Here is a 17,860-nt window from a genome sequence, read left to right on the forward strand (position 1 = left end):
CTCCTAACAGACCTCTCAGGATCAGAGAGATTCATCATAACCCTCTGTGGTTTTCCCAGAGCCAGATCCTGGTATGGAGTGCCATTTATAGAGAAAGTTTATACCTTCAGGCACACATGAGCTTTACAAAGAGACTCTGCTAGATGCAGTCCAGATTCATGTTCTGAGGCACCTAAGATGCCTTCAGGAAGGCACAGATCATGCTTTGTCTAGAGGGCACCAAGAAGGCTCCAACTGAGATGGTAGGCTGGCCATAACAGCTCCACAGACAGCTACTCACACAGATGCTCAGCAGAAGCTGTGGATGTCTGCAAGAGCTTCTGCACCAAAGGCCACTGTCAAGCACATGCTGTTTGAGCCATGTATACAGTACCTCACCTCTCCATGTCTTCATGTCTCCCTTCTACCCTTCTGACCCTACCACCGCATGCTCTGTTGTGTGACTCAGCCTCTTACCTTCCTGCAGGTACATGACAGCCTGAGAGTAGTTCTGTAAAGCATGATGAGTCCTCCCCAGGCTGCTGTAAGACACAGTTTTGGCTACAAGGTCGTTCATTTGCGCTGCAATGCTGAGGTGCTGTTCCTGATAAACCACGGCCCTCTCGTAGGTGCCCAAGGACTCGTAGGTGAGGCCCAGGTTGCCGTAGGCCCGGCCCTGGCCGGCGGGGTTGTTGGTCTCCTCGGCGATCTGCAGGTCCAGCTGGTGGTACTGCAGGGCTGTCTCGTACTCGCCCATCTGCTGGTAGACCCCGCCCAGGCCACAGGCAGCATCACTCTCCAGGGCTCGGTCCTTCATCTCCCGGGCGATGTTCAGCTGCCGCTCCAGGCACGAGATGGCTTGCTCATAGTTGCCCAGCTGGCTGTGCAGACTTCCCAACTCCCCGTAAGCCTGGGCTTTGTTAAATGCCTCCCCCAGCTCATGTGCCACTACAAGCCTCTTCTCAAAGCACACCAGAGCCTGCTGTAAACTTCCCATAGCCCTACAAGGGAAGAAAACAGCAGTGTTTATTTTGCCGGTATTTCCTTGAGAGAAGGTGTTTCCCCCAGATGTCAGCTCAAACCTTCTAGTCAGAGGCTGTCTCCCAGGAGACATCCCCAGCACTTTTCAACCAAACTCCTCCTCTCTGGGCAGTTACATCAGCTTTGTGATTTGAGGTGTCAGCACAGTCCTCAGCACCCACAGGACTCTTAACTCGCCCCTGTGCAGCATCAGTGTGTGTGTGCCAAGGCCCTCAAACACACCCCATCAGTACCACACTGCATCAGCTGTATCTGTACCTCACTGACATTAGAACACACGTGCAGCTCCTTACCTGTGCCCACTGCCCAAGCCTCGGTAGGCTTTTGCCTGATCTTGCATACGGTTCAAGCTTTGAGCCACAGACAGGTACTGTTCATAATACTTTATAGCTTCCTCAAAATCTCCCAGAGCCTCATAACAATCTCCCAGGTTCCCGTATGCTCGGCCCCGATCTAATACGGATTCATTCCCACTGAGCTGCTGCAGCATGGCCAGCTGCTGCTCAAAGTAGCCAATTGCTTCCTCCATGACATTCATGTTCATCTTGGTAATGCCCATGTTACCGTAGACCTGGGCTTCGATGCTGGGGTCCTTCAACTTCTGGCCCAGCTCCAGCTGTTCTTCGTAGCACTTGAAGGCCATGGTGTACTTCCCAAGTGACATATACACTGCAGCAAGGTGACCATGTGCTCTGCATTCACCCGACATATCCCCCAGCTCCTGGTACACCTCCAGCTCCTGCGTGTGGTAACCTAAAGCCTTGTCACACTTCTGCACCATCCTGTATGCAGAGCCCAGGGCTGCATAGGCATTGGCTTCCAGTCTCCTGTCTTTAACATGATGGGCTAAGCTCAACTGCTGCTCATAAAATTTTATTGCACCATGTACATCTTTTTTACAGACAAAAATATCCCCCAAGTTCCCCAGAGCTCGGAATTTGGCCTGGGAATTGTTCAGAGACTGTGCCAGGGACAGCAGGTATTTTTGACACTCCTCTGCTTTGCTGAAGTCCATCAAGGCTTTGAAGGCCAAGCCCAGATTGCAATAGGCTTTGGCTTGGCTCAGCTTGTCATGAAGATCCTTTGCTAAGGCAAGATCCTGCTCGTAGTACTTAACAGCTTCCTCATAGTTCCCGAGGCAATAATGGGCATAACCAAGGTTGTGGCAAACTTTCCCCTCGCCTTCCATGTCCTGCAGCTCTGGGGACAAGCGCAGGTACTGCTCATAGTACGGGGCCGCCTGCACAAACTCTCCTCGTGTGCAGTGGAAGTTGCCCAAATTGCTGAGGGCTCGCGCTTCACTCTGGATGTCCCGCAGCTCCCGGGCAATGTTGAGATGATTTTGGTAGTGCTGCAGAGCACGGTCATGGGCACCCAGTGCCTGATAAGCAACTGCCAAGTTCCCGTGTGTGGACGCCTGAGAAGCACGGTCGTTGACTTCCATGGAGATCTGCAGCTCCTGCCGATGGTACTTGACAGCCTGGTCATACATGCCCAGGGCGTTGTAAGCGTTGCCCATGTTGCCGTAGGCGCGGCCCTGGGCCGCGTAATCGCTCAGCTCCTGCGCTATGGACAGGTGCGTCTTGTGCAGCCGCAGAGCGGTGTCATAGTCGCCTTTCATCTGGTGAATGATTCCTGAAAAACAACAGAAATGAGCTCAACAAACACAGTGCCCTGTACAGCACCCTGCACACCAAGGCTGCCTGCAGCCCGGCCCCTTCCCTGGCTCTTCAGGCTCAGCAGGGCACAGCCCTTGTGAACAAACTGCCTCCTTGCCTCTAACAGGGAAAGCCCAGGGAAGGTTTAGGTTTTATGTTATACAAAAGAACCCATTCACCACAAGCGGACATACTCTGGCCTTATAAAATCGCTGTTTATTTCCAGAAGTGATACCCGGTAGCTCCAGAGCTCAGACTCGACACATTGAGTGAGACAGCACTTGTAGATGCTTTCCAATTTCAGTCAAATCATCTTGCATTTGTTATGAGACATGGGAATAGGAGCTCTGATTCTGCTGATGATACCACCTACACTTCTATTAAACTCTGTGCTAATAATGCCTGTGGCTACTTTGCAAACACCTGTGAACAAGCCTGGGGATTTGGGAGCCACTGAAGGAGCCCCTGCAAATGTTTTTTGACATTAATTGCAAAAGCTTCAAGAGAAAATATCTGGCATCTTTGGGTAACATGATGAGCACATGAAAAGAGGTACAGAAGTTCCCTTGGAGCTGCAAAGAGGCAGCACCAAGAGACTTTAAACTGTGTTCTATTAATAATGTGAAGTGTCTTCTCTCCGTCGTAGTAGGAACTCTTAAAAGCTGCAGAGGCTCGAAAGCCTGCTCTCCACATGGAGCCTGAGTGTTTGGAAATACCAGATGCTCTGCAAAGGTTGAGACTTCTGGTTAAACTCCAGATCTTGTGAAAAGCTGATAGCTTGTGCTTTACCCTCAGTCCATCACCTCCTGCTCACCTCGTCCCAGAGCGCAGAGGATGTCCCTGCAGAACACTGCAGCAGCTGGGCTCTGTTACAGTCCATGTCTGCCCTGCTTAACACTGGATCACACACTTAAGGGTGCTTTTCATCTGCATCAGAGAAATGCAACAGAAAATGTCTGTTGCTTCAGCAGAGAGGCCAACTCTAACATTCTGGCCTGGAAACACACATTTAGATACATTTTTTTGCCTGTCAGCATGGTTATTTTGATGAGGTTTTGTTTTGCATGTGGATTAGATGAAAGAGACAATTAAAACTTGACTTTTTGATTGGTACTGGATGCATTTTAAACAACAGTAATAGATTGTCTCAACAAGAACTGCATGTTCCCTTTCTCCAGTATAACTTAACTCTGACAGAGAAGACAAAAAATACAGCCAAATAACAGCTGAAACGTGAGACCCCACGCTCAGACGCTAGGAGAACTATTCTAACACAAAGTGTGGAGTGGCTGAGTCAGCATACCAACTGAAAGTTATATTTAGGCTAAAATCCAGCACCGAAAAACATTCTCTGCTGCACCAGTCCATCTCTCACATCTCTGCGCCTCCCCAGGACTGGAGCCACAGACTCCCCAGCACCAGATTCCACACTGGAGAAGAGATGGGGAATGTAGTTTGTGTTTTGTTGTTCATGCAAGGGCTCCTCTCCCAGCCCTCATGCCTGCTGGGTGTTGTCACATTAACAGAAACCTTGTTCATGCTCACTGCTCTCTCATGCTAAGCTGCCCACAAGTATTTTTGCATCACAAACCTATTTTGCCCCATGGATCTGCCTCAATTTGTATAAAGGAGGAGATCTGCAACACTAATTAAAAAGCTGCGACTGTTTTGTTTTCTGCAGTTCCCCTTATCTTCTTCATTCAGCTCCTGAAGACTCAGCTACTAAGAGAAATTAAGTAATTCATCAAGCTCTTTTCAATTACCTGCTGTTGATAACATCAGAGTACAATTAGCATCTACAAATGAACCAAGTGCCAACTGCCAAGCAGAAACAGGAGCTGATTTACAGCATGGGGCAGCCTTCAAGGGCTGGGAATCAGGGGCTGCCAACAAACACTTATTTTGATATCCCAGCACCAGTCCTGCTCTGCTGCTCCCAGCCAACTGAGAACACACCCCGAACGACAGCTGGAACATTGGCAGCACAACTGCCACAGCCATGGCAGAGACAGAAATGCATCCTTGGTCGCTCCCACATCTGGTGTTGTGAGACAGCAGGAGAAACACGCTTCACTTGAATGTAACTCAGTCTCTCCCAGCCTGCCAGCAGCATGCCAATGCCGCTTCTTAGGAGAATGCAAAACTCCTACGTTCTAGTATTTCAATGAGTATATTCGGAAGACAAACTTAGTTAGGATTTGATCCACGTGTCTCTCAACTCACAAGGCAGCAAAATATCGACATATCCTGCTGGCAAGCTCCCAAAGAAACGGCCAGGTAACAAACCCCATCACTTCTTGCATTAGTGCAAGAACTACATTTATTCCTAACTCCTGAAGAGCTCCTCAAATGCATTTTATCTTTTCATTTCCCTTTTGCTATGAGTTTGTGCTTTCTAGTGTTTTTTCTAAGGAATTTAATAATTGAACATGGAATACAGTACAGCAGCACACAATCTGCCAAGTGCCTGTTTAATTTATTAAGGCAGTCTGGTGAAACTGGGGTGACTAAGAAGACTGCACACAGCAGATCTTGGGCATCCTGGCAACAGCTCTGATAGTCTCAGCATTGTATGACAAATTCTGCTCCGTGTCAGGACCTTACCTAGATTGGAGGAGGCTCTGCCTTCAGCAGCTCGGTCCTGCAGGCTCTCAGCAATGTGCAACTGTTCTTCATGGTACTGCTTAGCCCTCTCCAGGTCTTGCATACATCTAGCTGCATGGCCCAGGCCAGCATAGGCTCGCATCTCAATGGCCTTCTCAGCCAGCTCCTGGGCCAACTCCAACACATAGTTGTGGTAGGACATGGCTTTGTCGAAGTTCCTGCGGTAGTGGTAAGCACTGCCCAGGTTGCTGTAGGCTCGAGCTTCCTCCCGCTTGTTGCCCAGCTCCTTGGCAATCTTCAGATGCTGCTCATGGCACTGCACTGCATTTTCAAAATCCCCCATTGCAATGTACACCGCTCCCATGTTGCCCAGCTCCCGCGCCTCGGAGAGCTCATCTTTGCTCTGCTTGGCAAGGAGGACGCATTGCTTGTGGCTAGCCAGTGCATTTGGGTAGTCCCCAATGGCTGTGTACACGTGGCCCAGACTGCTCAGTGCCGAGGATGCTGCCTGCAGGGGTAAGACAGACAATGTAAGTACAAGCATTCATGGCAACAAGTCAGATGGCCCCAATCCTAGAAATCAAAACCATGAGAGGCCATCCTGGTGAAAGAATGTGACTACCAACTAGAAAACCTGCTCTCTGCAGTTCTGAACTGCTCAGGGCAGTTTATGTGGAGGCAGCAGGAATGGATGGGGTTGACTCAGGAGGACATGGGTTGGACTGCCTCTTCCTTTGATGTGTGCAGTGTGTGTTTGTACCTGGCAGAGGGGAAGGACAGCACTGCAAAGATGCAGAGACTATTAAGGAGACAGAGTGATTGCTGCAGTTACCAACATCCTTCCATACCTCTGCTTCACCAAGCGCACCATGCTCCAAAGAGCACAGTTCTTATTGTGCAGCATCAGGGTCCTGAGCCCCAACCTTGGGAACGCAGCAAAGACAACAACATTTCAGTAGCTGGAGCATCTGTCCCTTAGGCAGGCACATCTTACCTAAATATAGCTTTGTGAAAACCCAAGTTCCTACCACCAAGAAACAGCTGTATTTAATAAGAGAAATTATCTGACAATCAGATTCTTTTGCCCCCTGCATCTCCCAGGATGCAGACCTGCCTCCCACCTGGCAGAGCCAGAGCTCCCAACCAGTCAGCAGGGCAAGGAGCCAAGGGCAGGGATGTATTCCTCACTCGCCTGCTGCCTCAGCAAGGCTGTTTGCTCCAGCATGCTGACCCCAACTCCTTTGCAGCTCTACATGTGCTTTTGCTACCCAGCTGCTGCTGTGACCCAATTCCAAATCTGCCCAAAGGAGCTGTCAGGGAGAGGGCAGCAGCTGACCAAGGGCTGCTGCTCACGGCTCCTGGGCAGCCCTGGCAGTGGCCCCAGCCTCTCTTCAGTGCAGGCCAGACCAGCTGCTACTGGTGTGGCCACAGGCAGAGCTGGGACTGGGTCCTGCTCCATGCTGGTCGGACTGGCCACAGAATTGGGGTGGTCTGGCCCTGGAGAGACTCTTCAGCAGCACAGTGACATAAATTCTTGGCTGACACCATGACAAAGAGCTCTTAGAGGGTTTGAGAGGGCCTGTTTGGAGGCTGCTACAAAACCAACGCAAAAACCATTGCTCTGAATTTTAATCCATCTTTACACAAATCTTCATGAAGCTTATTATATACAGACTATTGAGTCATTTGCAACCTAAGTATGGAAGAAAAGGGAAAGAACCAGATACATGCAGTCATCTTCTACAAGCCCAGACCAAAGTACTGAGTGGAGCCCATTACATGCCTCAAGATGCATCAGAGCTCCCTTCATCCTGATAGGAAGCAACGTGCCCACTGCTGTGGAACAAGGCAGCAGCACCCCCTGGGCCAAGTCAAGCCCAGTAAAACACTATGAGAACTGATCCAGCCTGGGAATTCAGAAATTTTGGAAGATTGGCCACCACCAGCAACAGAACTGCTGTTATTGCTGGGAAGAGAATAGAAATGTCTTTCTGGAAAACAAGGAGTCAGTGAAATCTGGTGTCTCCTGGGGCTGCTAAAATAAAAAAAAGTGGACATCCATGCGTGCAGATTGCTGAGGAGATGAGCTCTGGCCAAGAGCCATCAGGCAGAGACTCAGATGATGTTAATGGGCTATGGCTGGGGAAAAGAGGCATAAATGGAAAGCAGCAGATCTCAGATTGTGTGTGCACAAGAAAAACTTGACAGAAGCAGGGACTGTGTATCCCGCACATGGGAAAAGAAATCTTTAGGATGTCTCCTAGAATGGGAAGCAGATGATAGGAACTGAAATTTGTGAGGCTGGAAATGTTTATTCTTAGGGCTCCTAATCCCTTTGCCCAAGAGCATGCCCAAGCTCACATTAAAGACCTAGAATGAAGGGTACAAGCTTGGCAACCATTTTCAGAGCATGCAAAAACACTTGGCTGACATGCCTGAGTGCCCAGGGCTGGATTATCCAAACCAGGATGTGGTAGGAGGACTAGTGAAGCAGAAAAGAAAAATAAGTTGAAGGAGACAAAAAGAGAAATAGAAAATAAAGGGTGAAGAACTGATGAGAAATAGCACGACTTGATCAGAAAGCTGGGGCTGTTTTTAGAGGCCAGGCTGTGGCTCACCCAGACAGATGGACAAGGCAGGAAGGCCACTTCTACCCTCTGATGTGTCCTTCATTCCAATGATCCTCACATTTTATTCTACAGCAGCTTCCACTGTTACCTGATCCGAGAACAGCACTTCTCAATCCTCTGGGAGTCTGCACGAGCCTGTGGCACTGGTGGCTTCCCCAGGCTGGGGCTGATTCGTGCAGCAGCAATTCTCCAGCAAGATAACCATCAGTGCTCTGTTTGCTCTGGGGGCAGTAAAGGGGGCCCTTACAGCAGTGTTTAGGAACAATTTGGTGATAACATCTGCTGGGTGACTCCAGATCAGGGGATTAGGAATAGGATTCCAGAAGATAAATTCATGACTGTGTATTAATAAAATCCTCCACATTACAGGATCCACCAGGAACCCCAAGAGGCTCACACACTGGGCCAAGAGGGATGGGGTGTTCCCAGGTCACTGGCAGAAGAGCCCTGTCGTGGCAGGGAGAGCACACAGCAAACACACAGCAAACAGACTCCATCTCTGCTAGCACACACCTCGTCTTGGTAGCAGGGTGATGTGAGACTACAGCTCCATACCACAGGGGGTTTGCAACAGCAAACAAAGAAAATCAATGTTTTATGTATCTGACAAAGACAAATTTTACAGTGGGGGTTGCTTACACCTCCAATTAAGCAATTTATCACTTTAATAGAAAGCAGATTCTTCTGCCATTGAGCTGAGGCACTGAAGGGAGGTCTGAAAAAGGCTCCTAAGTGCTGTCTTTCAGAAGCAACAGCCAGCTCAGGTTTTTCAGCTGAGTAAGGCAGAGTCTGATGTAAAGCAGATGTGCATCACAGAATGGCACCTGGCAATTTGGAGAGATGCATTCCTTAGGTATTTCACCCTTGCTGGAGAATGGTCATTTCCCAATCATGTTATATTTAAACAGGTCTTCATCCAACTGCACAGCCTGCTTAAATAGGAACACTCTATAATCATCCTAAAATGTGTGAGTTGAAAATGCTCTGCCGGGTATCTCACTGTAAGGTACCCTTAATCCCTGAACACAGACACTAATTAAGACTGATCAGAGATGGAGCATGCCCTGCTGCATGCTGCTACTTTCAACTTCCCTTCTCCCTCTGGGCACAGAGTAACAGCAGCTTGATCCTACAAATGTAGTGGAACTGTATCCAGCAGATATTCATCACATTTGATGCATATTCACCACAGCTGTACTGGGGGCAGCCAGCAGCACCTCTGAAAGCCAGTGTACCTCCTCATCCACACCCCATCATCCCTCACCTGCATGCCCTTGCTCTTGAACGCAAGCAAAGGTGTGCTGGTTCTTTGAGAGTGCTCTGAGGGTACTGAGGGGTGCAGATTGTTCCAGAACAGACACACACACACAGAGCTCTGAAAGCACAGGCTGAGTGCTCTGGGTGTCACCACACACAGTAAAATCTTGATGCGCCCCACGCTGCTCTAACTGTTCCAGGCAGGAAGGGCAGAGGTTAATTGATACCAGGGACACATCCCAGCTCTTTCTCTACAGGAGCTGTTTGTTTTACAGGTAAGGACCAAGTAACTGCTGTGCACACAAACAGAACAGCACCGTGATGGGGGTAAGCAGGTTTAGCAGGACCTGCTAAATGATCATTTGCTGTAAATTGTGCTTTATCTCCACTTCTATTAAGCCCCTTCATCATTTCCTCAGAATCCGCAGGTATGCCTCAGCCTGGCTTGAACAATGCCTGATTTATTACATGTCTCACATCCAAACAGAGCAGGTGCCCCATCAAAATTAAAACTTGTCCTTCTCTCCTCCCTTAAAGGTGAGGCTGATGTGCCAGTACCACATCTAGCTTCATCCTTTGTGTGCCATGCTTTTGAAAACCAGAAAGGAAGCAGCAGGCAATATCCTCCCCTCTTATACATGATCGGTATTCAGAAAGAAGGAATGGATTTGCTTTTAGGTAATTATTTCCTGGGGGAAAAAATATACTGAAATCAATATCCCTGCCAATCAATATCCCTATTTATTTGTAAAAGGTCTCAGTCTTTTACAAAGAAGCTACTAAAGAGCAAACCCCAAAAAAGCCAAAGCCATAGAACAGAAGCACTAGTAGCTAAAAGCCTGAAAGGAGCTTTGTAAGTACTAACTGAAAGAGAACAACCAGGAATTAATGACACAACAGAAAGACTCAAAATACACAGCATAAAGAGATGGTCCTGGCCCCAGCTTGATTAATGGGTAAAATCCACGGCTCCACAAGCGTCACAGAGCTGCTGCTCACAACAGAGCCTGCCATGGACTGTGCTGAAAATCTGCTCCCAGCCCTCTCTGCTCTTACTTGCTCAGGAAATTGTATTTCAGAGGACTTCTCATTCTCCCTGTTCCATGGCAAAATGGAGTACATGAAGTAGGTGAATCCCAGCAAATCTGAGCAGCACTGGGGATTTGACTGGCAGACCATTCACAGTCACTACAAGGGGAATGCTGACCTTCAGCTGCTCATTTGGAGATCAAAATAATGCTGCTCCATTCCAGAGGAAAATCCACTGACTCCATCTCCTCCATTATCATCTAGGAGCAAGGTGTCTTGTTCTGCCTCAAACACTTGTAAACCTGAGCTACACCCTTAATAGAATAGTTCTGCAAATAGTTTTGACAAAGTTAGCAGGGTTTTGCTGGAAAGCTGAAGCAACAACTATTCCACTCCATTTTTTAGGAGTAAATCTGCCTGTCACTCGTACTGACCAGGCTGTTCATGTTCACTGTGGGAACTGTGACACCCCTCACCATGTGGTGCTGGGGACCTGGGGGAGTGGGACTGCCTTTCTGGGTGGGCTCTGCAAAGCTCCACTCATTCAGCAAAGAAATCACACAAAATACACCAGCCCAAGAACACTACGAAGGAGATCTCATCACTGAGCCTACACATCACTTGGGGTTGGTCTACCCCCAAGTAGATCAAATTTGGTCACTTTCTGGACGTAGTCTGAAAGACTCCTGTGTGCAATCACTTTAGGGAGGATGGCTGACTTGACATTTTTAGTGGTGATGTCAGTATTCCTCATTTAAAACCACAAACTTCTCCATGATGGTGACCCTGAGGAGTGACTCATGCCCTGGTCAAAGTCAGTCAGGAAGAATAAGCCAGCAAGTCACAAACTTGGACCAAACAAGTTCAGTGCAGGCAAAGAAAGCATCAACCCCTATAGCAGTGTGCTGACTTGTGCCAGCCCTTACTACTCTTGTTCATAAACTGGACGTCCCCTCACTGCAAACTCATATTGAGGAGAAAAGCCCTGGCTGAGGTAGGCCTCCTGAAGACCCAGAGATTGCTGCAGCTGTAGCTCTTGCATGAGTTTTCTGCTTCATTTCTCTTACTGCAGCCAGGTCCAGATCTCAGCAGTGTGCTGAGTTCTGCAGACACTGTGAAAATAAAACCAGAAGACTGCATTTCTTTCAGCTAAAATCCATGTGTTGTAGAGGTCAAATGGGGACATTTAAAGGAGATCCTCAGGAAGTATTACATTTCCCTCTTGAGTCACAAGTCCAAACGAAACAAAGCATATGGCCTTTTAGTGTATTCCCAAATTTCCTGCACTGGTCAGATTTCTCTTCATTCTGCTTAATCCTATCACTTTTGAACTAGACAAACCTGTATGAATCCTGTCAAGCAGACTCTAAGAAAACCTGCTAAAGACAGAAAGAGAAAGGCAAAGAATTTATATTCTTGGATACAAATCCAAATGCTGAAGGTCAGGCACAAAGGCTGGTTCACATCACTGAACTCACCCTTTCAACCACATAGGTGATCCAGTCCAAGCTGTAATGCAGCACTAGTGGACCCACAATTCCCAAGTAAACTCCAATGGTAAGTGTTCTCCCAGCAGCTGGCACTCAGCCTTCCTCCAGGGTACAAGGCAGTCTGCCCTGGATCTCTAATAAAGCAAGACTGCTGTCTGCACTGAGAGGCTGGAATAATTTCCTCATCACAGCCTGTCTCTGACATCTTACTCTATGTTTCCAGGCATGACAAACTGCTTTAGCCTGAAGACTCTTTCCACTTCTCATTTGTGAGGTATTTATATCCTGTCCTCATTTTCCAGATTGTTTGCAAACATAACAAAACAACTGTGGTCATAAGATTTTCAGATTTTTCCTTTCTGAAAATGTGGCAGCCCTAGGGCCAGACCACCTCTTTGTATGGCCGAGTGCCACACACATCCCACAGGCAGGGACACTGCCATCGACTCCCTCATGCTGCTGCTCATGAATGGATGGGATTCTCCACACTCCATCCAAGAATCCCGATAAGGAGCACATCCTCTATGAGATCTAACTCAGAAGAACAGAAAAAAATCCCATTCTGCTGCCCCAAACCAGAATTCACATAAGTTCAGGGAAAAGGCTAAATCCATACATCCCTGCTATTGATTGAAGATGTGGCTTTACAGACAAAGCAGGGCTGGAGGGACACCTGGAAAGCATTTCCCCTTCCCCTCAGGAAAGAAAACCTTGGCTTTACAGAATTTACAGATTTTATGCGAAAGGAATGATCTATCTTTCCTTCTGCATCTCTGTCTGAAAACAAGAAGGTGAAATTTGATCTTTGATTTGCACAGCATGACAGCGAGGAGCTGCAGTTTACCAAATGTGGGAGTTTTATACTGAGTTTCATTGCATTGAAGAGGACTGGGGAAAACTACCAAAACTGCAAACCTAAAGAACTACCAGTGGCTGAGCTGCTCACAAAGTATGTTCACACAGTTGCAGAATCTTCAAATTCCCAACAGAAACCAACCAAGGATGATGTCTGTCCCAGTAACCATACTCCCTAATACTTTTCCAGGGATGCACAGTGGTTGGTGACCCCTCCCAGCCATGGCTCCAGGTGCAGCCAGCTCCATGGCAATGCCCTCTGTAGCAGGAAGCAGAGCACCCAGCTGGATTCTGGAGTCTCCTGGGCTGCAAGCCCATGGTTTCTCTTTCCAATGGGAATTTCTGCATTCTGGTATATCTCCTGCAACACAAGAACCCTCATAGATATGCCAGAGCAAGGTGACACAGAAAACCCACCAAAGCCTGCTTAATAAACATCTTTCTTCTGTGCTACTTAACTACTCAGTTCTAATTATCATCTTCATCATCCCCATTTCCTGCAAATAGTCAGCCTTTCTGAACAAAATCTGCTGAAGCTGCAAACATGATCTCTGCCTTACATTTGCAATAATTTAAAAAAGCATCTTGAGACAGCAAAACCTGGCTCATCAGTTAGTGAGCACACCCACCTGCTGCAGATAATTCTCAGAGCCCAAAATGCTCATGGAGATGTCCAGAGCAGCAGCCAGATACAAAGGGTGAGTAACAAGAGGCCACTGAGCCCCAGCAGTTCTGCACCTTTTCCTTCCATAAATAGCTGCTTCCAGAGGGAGTTGGGGGGAAATCCCTTCAAAATCCAGCCAGGAATGACTGCTGTTGGTCATCATGAGTCAAGCCCGGGGCAAGACAGTACTGACACAGTCCATCAGTCTGACCTTGGCTCTTTGCCCTTCCCTCAACCACTCTCCTGAGAAAAGGGGCACCAGAAAGTGCTTGGCTGCCCCTTCATCCCAGCCCTCGGGAGAATTCAGGGGTGCAGACAACTCTCTTTCTCACCCAACACCTTCTGTTCACTCCTGCATGGTGGAGAGGGATGCTGCATTGTAGGGAAAGGCACAGTTCAGCCCAAAGCATGCCTGCCAGCCAGCACAGAGGGGCTGCCAGCACCCAGTGGCTTTTTGGCAGCAGCATCCTTCCCAAGAGCTCCATGCTGGCAGCACAAGCATTCATTTCACGATGGTTAGTTTATGATCTTGCCATACTGCCCTGCTATTTCTGAACAGCCGGGCTGTAATCAAAGGCGTCTGAGGGCCCAGGAGAGAAGGGAGCTATTACACTGCAGAGTTCCTGTGGTGTCCATGGCCTCTGCATGGCAGGATTCAAGCATTGCTTTTGTGAGGGTTTGGACATTGGACCCAAGAAGGGGCTCCACAGCTTTCCCTTTTCTGTCCATTTCTGCTTGTCAGCCACTCACAGCTCCAAAATTCAAGTATTACTTCTCTAAATTAAATGCTCTGGAAGGAACACAGGGCCTTCAAAATGGTCATCAAAAAGGGCCACCCCAATCCATCCCAAGAAATCACACATCATTGGCTCTACAGTGGCACTCTGGACTTACAGAATTCCTAATACAAGACAGTCCTGGACACCTGAGGAGCAGCTAGCAATGAAAAGGGACACAGGAGATTAGTGTTACAGGCATCAAAAGCTTTCACATTTACATTTTGATTCCATTCTTTCCTCTGATCCTGGCATAACTTATCAGCTGCATAATCCTTGTCTAAATCACAGCCTGTGATGTGGCATCAACACACCCTACCTACATGAGTTACCTGATAGTTTCCAGAAGATCAGGTTACCTGATGTTAAAACCAAAGCAATTAATTCAGAAATAGAGTACAGACATAGCAATCAGCACCTCCATTATGGGCTGGTGTAACTGCAGCCCTTAGTCCACTCTGAGAAGAAACAGACTGCAAACTTCTGCTGCTCATCAGAGCCAGCTTTTATGACAAGAAAAAGACAACAAGCTAAAACAATGGGATGCAGTCTTCCCTGCTAACATCAGGCAGGCACATTCCAGTACCCTGGCTGCTTCTTTAGGGAACCTCTCCTCGTACAACTCCCAGTACTTTCCTGAGCACTAGACAGAGACTGGAAAAAAGAGCAGCAGCCCAAGCTACCAGAATGGGATTTCCTCAGCATGTGAACTGCTGGACAGGATGTGCTGACATTTCAGTCACAGAGAGCACAGAACACGTCACAAGAACATGAAGCTGTTGCTGCTGCTGTAGGATGGGGCTGCAACTCGTTATCCATCTTTATCTATCAGCAAGGAAGCAAAGACTGCATTTCAGTCCACTGCAGCCAGGTCTGCTCAGAGTGGACCCTCTCGTTTCTGTTCAGTGGCACTTACCCCTGCACAGGCAGCAGTTCCTTACTGCAGGACAGGAGAGGGTGTACTCCAACATTGCAGCTGGCTCTGAATGAGTGAGGAAAAGACAAGCCTCTACCTAGGGGCCTCACCAGCCCAGGAAAGTTTTATTTCCACCTCTGCATGAACTGCGCAGGCCTCAGTCAGAGCTAGTGCCAAGAGAGATGCCCAAAGATCAGCTCCTGGGCTGCACACATGCTGAGCCAGGGTCCTGCAGGCCCCTGCCCACGTGTTCCCTCTGAGTTCAGATGGGCTGTGCTGCACCGTCCTCACTTAGGATGGGATGGTTACACTTTCTGCTGCTGCCATGGGGCTACACAACAAGTGACACCCATCGTGCCATCAGTGACATGGCTGAAGCAGGGACAGGTATATCCACACAAGTAGCTCATTTGAATTTCTTGACCAACCACTGCAGCTGGTCAAAAAATCCAACCCATTTCTTACCTGAGACAGCTGTTTCACGGTGCCCTTCACAGCATCACACTAAGAACCAATCTTCTCCCTCACCTGCACAGACCAAACCCACACATGTGTTCAAACCCCAAATTCCCTCTAAGAGATACTACAGGTATGCCAAATCCCAGCAACACCTGCCCCATGCTCTCTCTGGACACAAATACAACGAAACAGCTCAAACTCCTCTCCACACTGACTGAAAGAGCAAATGGCCTGCCTGGACACACAGCCTGTGCTTACAACAGGAGCTGCACAGACTCCCTGTTTCAAGGAAGAAAAACATGTAAAATCTTGAGTCCCTGTGAGCAGCTGAAATGCTTCCCTGCTCAGCTGACAGCTCCCCTTCTCCAGGTCTGCATGGGGGAGGATGGACCTGAGCGCTCCAGACACCCTCTGCAACCTCCTCCTCTATTTATGGGCAGCACTACCCAACAAACACTTGCTACAGCAGCCTCAGAACCTGAGCTGCCCCTCAAAAGACAGCAGTATCTGATACAAAGGAGCACTTTTTACCTTTTCTGCCAATTCTCTGTACAGTCAGGGGTAAAACAATTACCTCATTACAGTCGCACACCAAATTCCCTTCTGCTGGAATTCACATCAGCTCTACTGCAACTTTATAACATTTGCATTATAAAAATGTCTGCAAAGGAGGCCAAGAAAAACAGCTTTTTGTTCAGAGGAAGCTCTGTGGTCAAGATGATGTCATCAGAAAGCGCCAAATTAATTTCCTGTGGTTACATCCTACAGGAAATCCAAGAAGCTCAGCTTTCTTGCTAAACCAAGTAGTCATTTGTTGTCAATAACTGTTAATTATGTGCCCAGATGTGTCATGAACTAAGGACTATTACGATTAGCCCTCATTCCCTGGACTCCCCCCAGTGAGATCTGTTTATATCAGTGGGCTGAAGACCAGGCAAAATGCTCCAGCCCCACGTCCCAGGCCAGCCTGGGGTCTTGGGGCTGCTGTGCTCATGCCAGCACATCAATTCCCCTGCTGCTGCCTCCAGGCCCCACAATGGGTGATGTTCTGGGCAAGAAACCCCACAGAAGAGCAGCAGCCACACAGGTTACTGTTAGCAGCAACAGGGACCCCGATCAAGGAAACTGTACATGCAATGACAAGTTACAGCTTTTCTGCTCTTCATGAACAGAAATGAGGAAATCAGGAGTGATCCAGGAGGTTTTCCAGCTTGTAAAATAATCAAGAAAATGTCTAGGAAGTCCCTCCCTCAGCCACAGTCCTTCCACAACCTACAGAAAGATGCATTTTTCCAAGGCTTACTTAATATTTAACGTACCAAGTAAGTTAGTAAAGCAGTAAAGCATTTAGAAAATCCTAGCAGATCTTTTCCACAACTTACCAATGGGAAACTGATCTCCCTCAGCTTTTAGATCACCACCAAAACTACCTGTTCTTACATGAATTCTCACCTGCCCTGCTGCCTGTAGCTCTTCCCTGTGCCTGCCATGCAACCACCATACTCAATTTTCCCACTCACAGTAGAGGGGAATCCCTGCAGCAGGGGACAGGTTTTGTAGATGTGCACTAAAACATGATTCTGTCCTTACAGTGAACTTTCAGTAGAAATCCTTTGGGACAGCCTCCTCAGTCCGTGCAGCCCACTTCCCTTCACTGGCAGGGAGCCCAGCATAACTGAATGTTCAGGAATTGAATGGCCAAGGAAAAGCAGATCCTGCACAATTTGTTTTCAGGTTTGCATGGGTTCTTTTTGTTCTCACTGGTGTTTAGACTAAGTGTATTTTATGCAAACACTGGGGACAGGAATCTTGCCCGTTTCTTGTCTGGAAAAGGCACAACTTAGGATGCAGCTTAGCAGAGTCCAGGTCAGCACCTCTAACACTGGGAAATGTGCTGAGGATAGCAAGGGCTCAGCTGCAGCAACGTGGCACTGACACTGACCCAGAAGCAGCTCCTATCCCTGGAGCCCAGAGCCTCTGTGCTGTAGGAACAAGGAGGGTAAGGGAGAGGGAGGAAAAAGGTTCTGCTCAGAGCCCAGAGACTAGAGATGGGAAAGGCAAATGGACAACCCAAGCATCCTGCCCCTTGCACTCACATATCATAGCTACTGGTACAAAGACTTTCCTTAGGCAAACAGACACCCAGAAGAAGTCACAGCTTCCGAATTCTTGGGGTAAAACAGGACAGACAAGGCTTTTTGATATGTTCAGATCTGTCTGGAATACCATGCAGTGCAGACTACCAGCCTTGACTGTGTATTAAGCTTCCTACCTCTCTGTCCTTGAGCTTCATGGCAAGCACCAGCTGATGTCTGTGGTTAGTAAGGGCTTCCCGGTAATTTCCTTTGGAGAAGAATGCAGAGCCCAGATTTCCATGAGCTCGGCATTCTCCTGTCTGGTCACCTGTGTCACATGCAAACAAAACAAAGATTAGCTAATACAGGCACTGCTGGAAGCATCCAGTGGGAAAACTAAAACATGGGGTACAAGTGATATTCTGGT

At 48.1% G+C, this 17,860-nt stretch overlaps 1 protein-coding gene across 4 annotated transcripts in view; it reads right to left on the minus strand.

Moving 5' to 3' along the window:
* Positions 1 to 17,860, minus strand: part of TTC28 (tetratricopeptide repeat domain 28) — a 104,868-nt gene that overhangs the window by 27,221 nt on the left and 59,787 nt on the right. For all 4 annotated transcript variants that reach the window (XM_088064801.1, XM_005524337.3, XM_088064800.1 and 1 more), the window contains 4 exons: positions 17,631 to 17,761; positions 5,283 to 5,790; positions 1,314 to 2,655; positions 457 to 980 (listed from right to left, as the gene is read on the minus strand). In XM_088064801.1, the coding sequence (XP_087920927.1) occupies positions 457 to 980; positions 1,314 to 2,655; positions 5,283 to 5,790; positions 17,631 to 17,761 (2,505 nt within the window). The remainder of the gene's footprint in view (positions 1 to 456; positions 981 to 1,313; positions 2,656 to 5,282; positions 5,791 to 17,630; positions 17,762 to 17,860) is intronic.

Source organism: Pseudopodoces humilis, chromosome 20 (genome assembly GCF_049639895.1).
Source record: "Pseudopodoces humilis isolate 2021_Gansu_Grassland_sample_001 chromosome 20, ASM4963989v1, whole genome shotgun sequence".
Taxonomy (NCBI): domain Eukaryota; kingdom Metazoa; phylum Chordata; class Aves; order Passeriformes; family Paridae; genus Pseudopodoces; species Pseudopodoces humilis.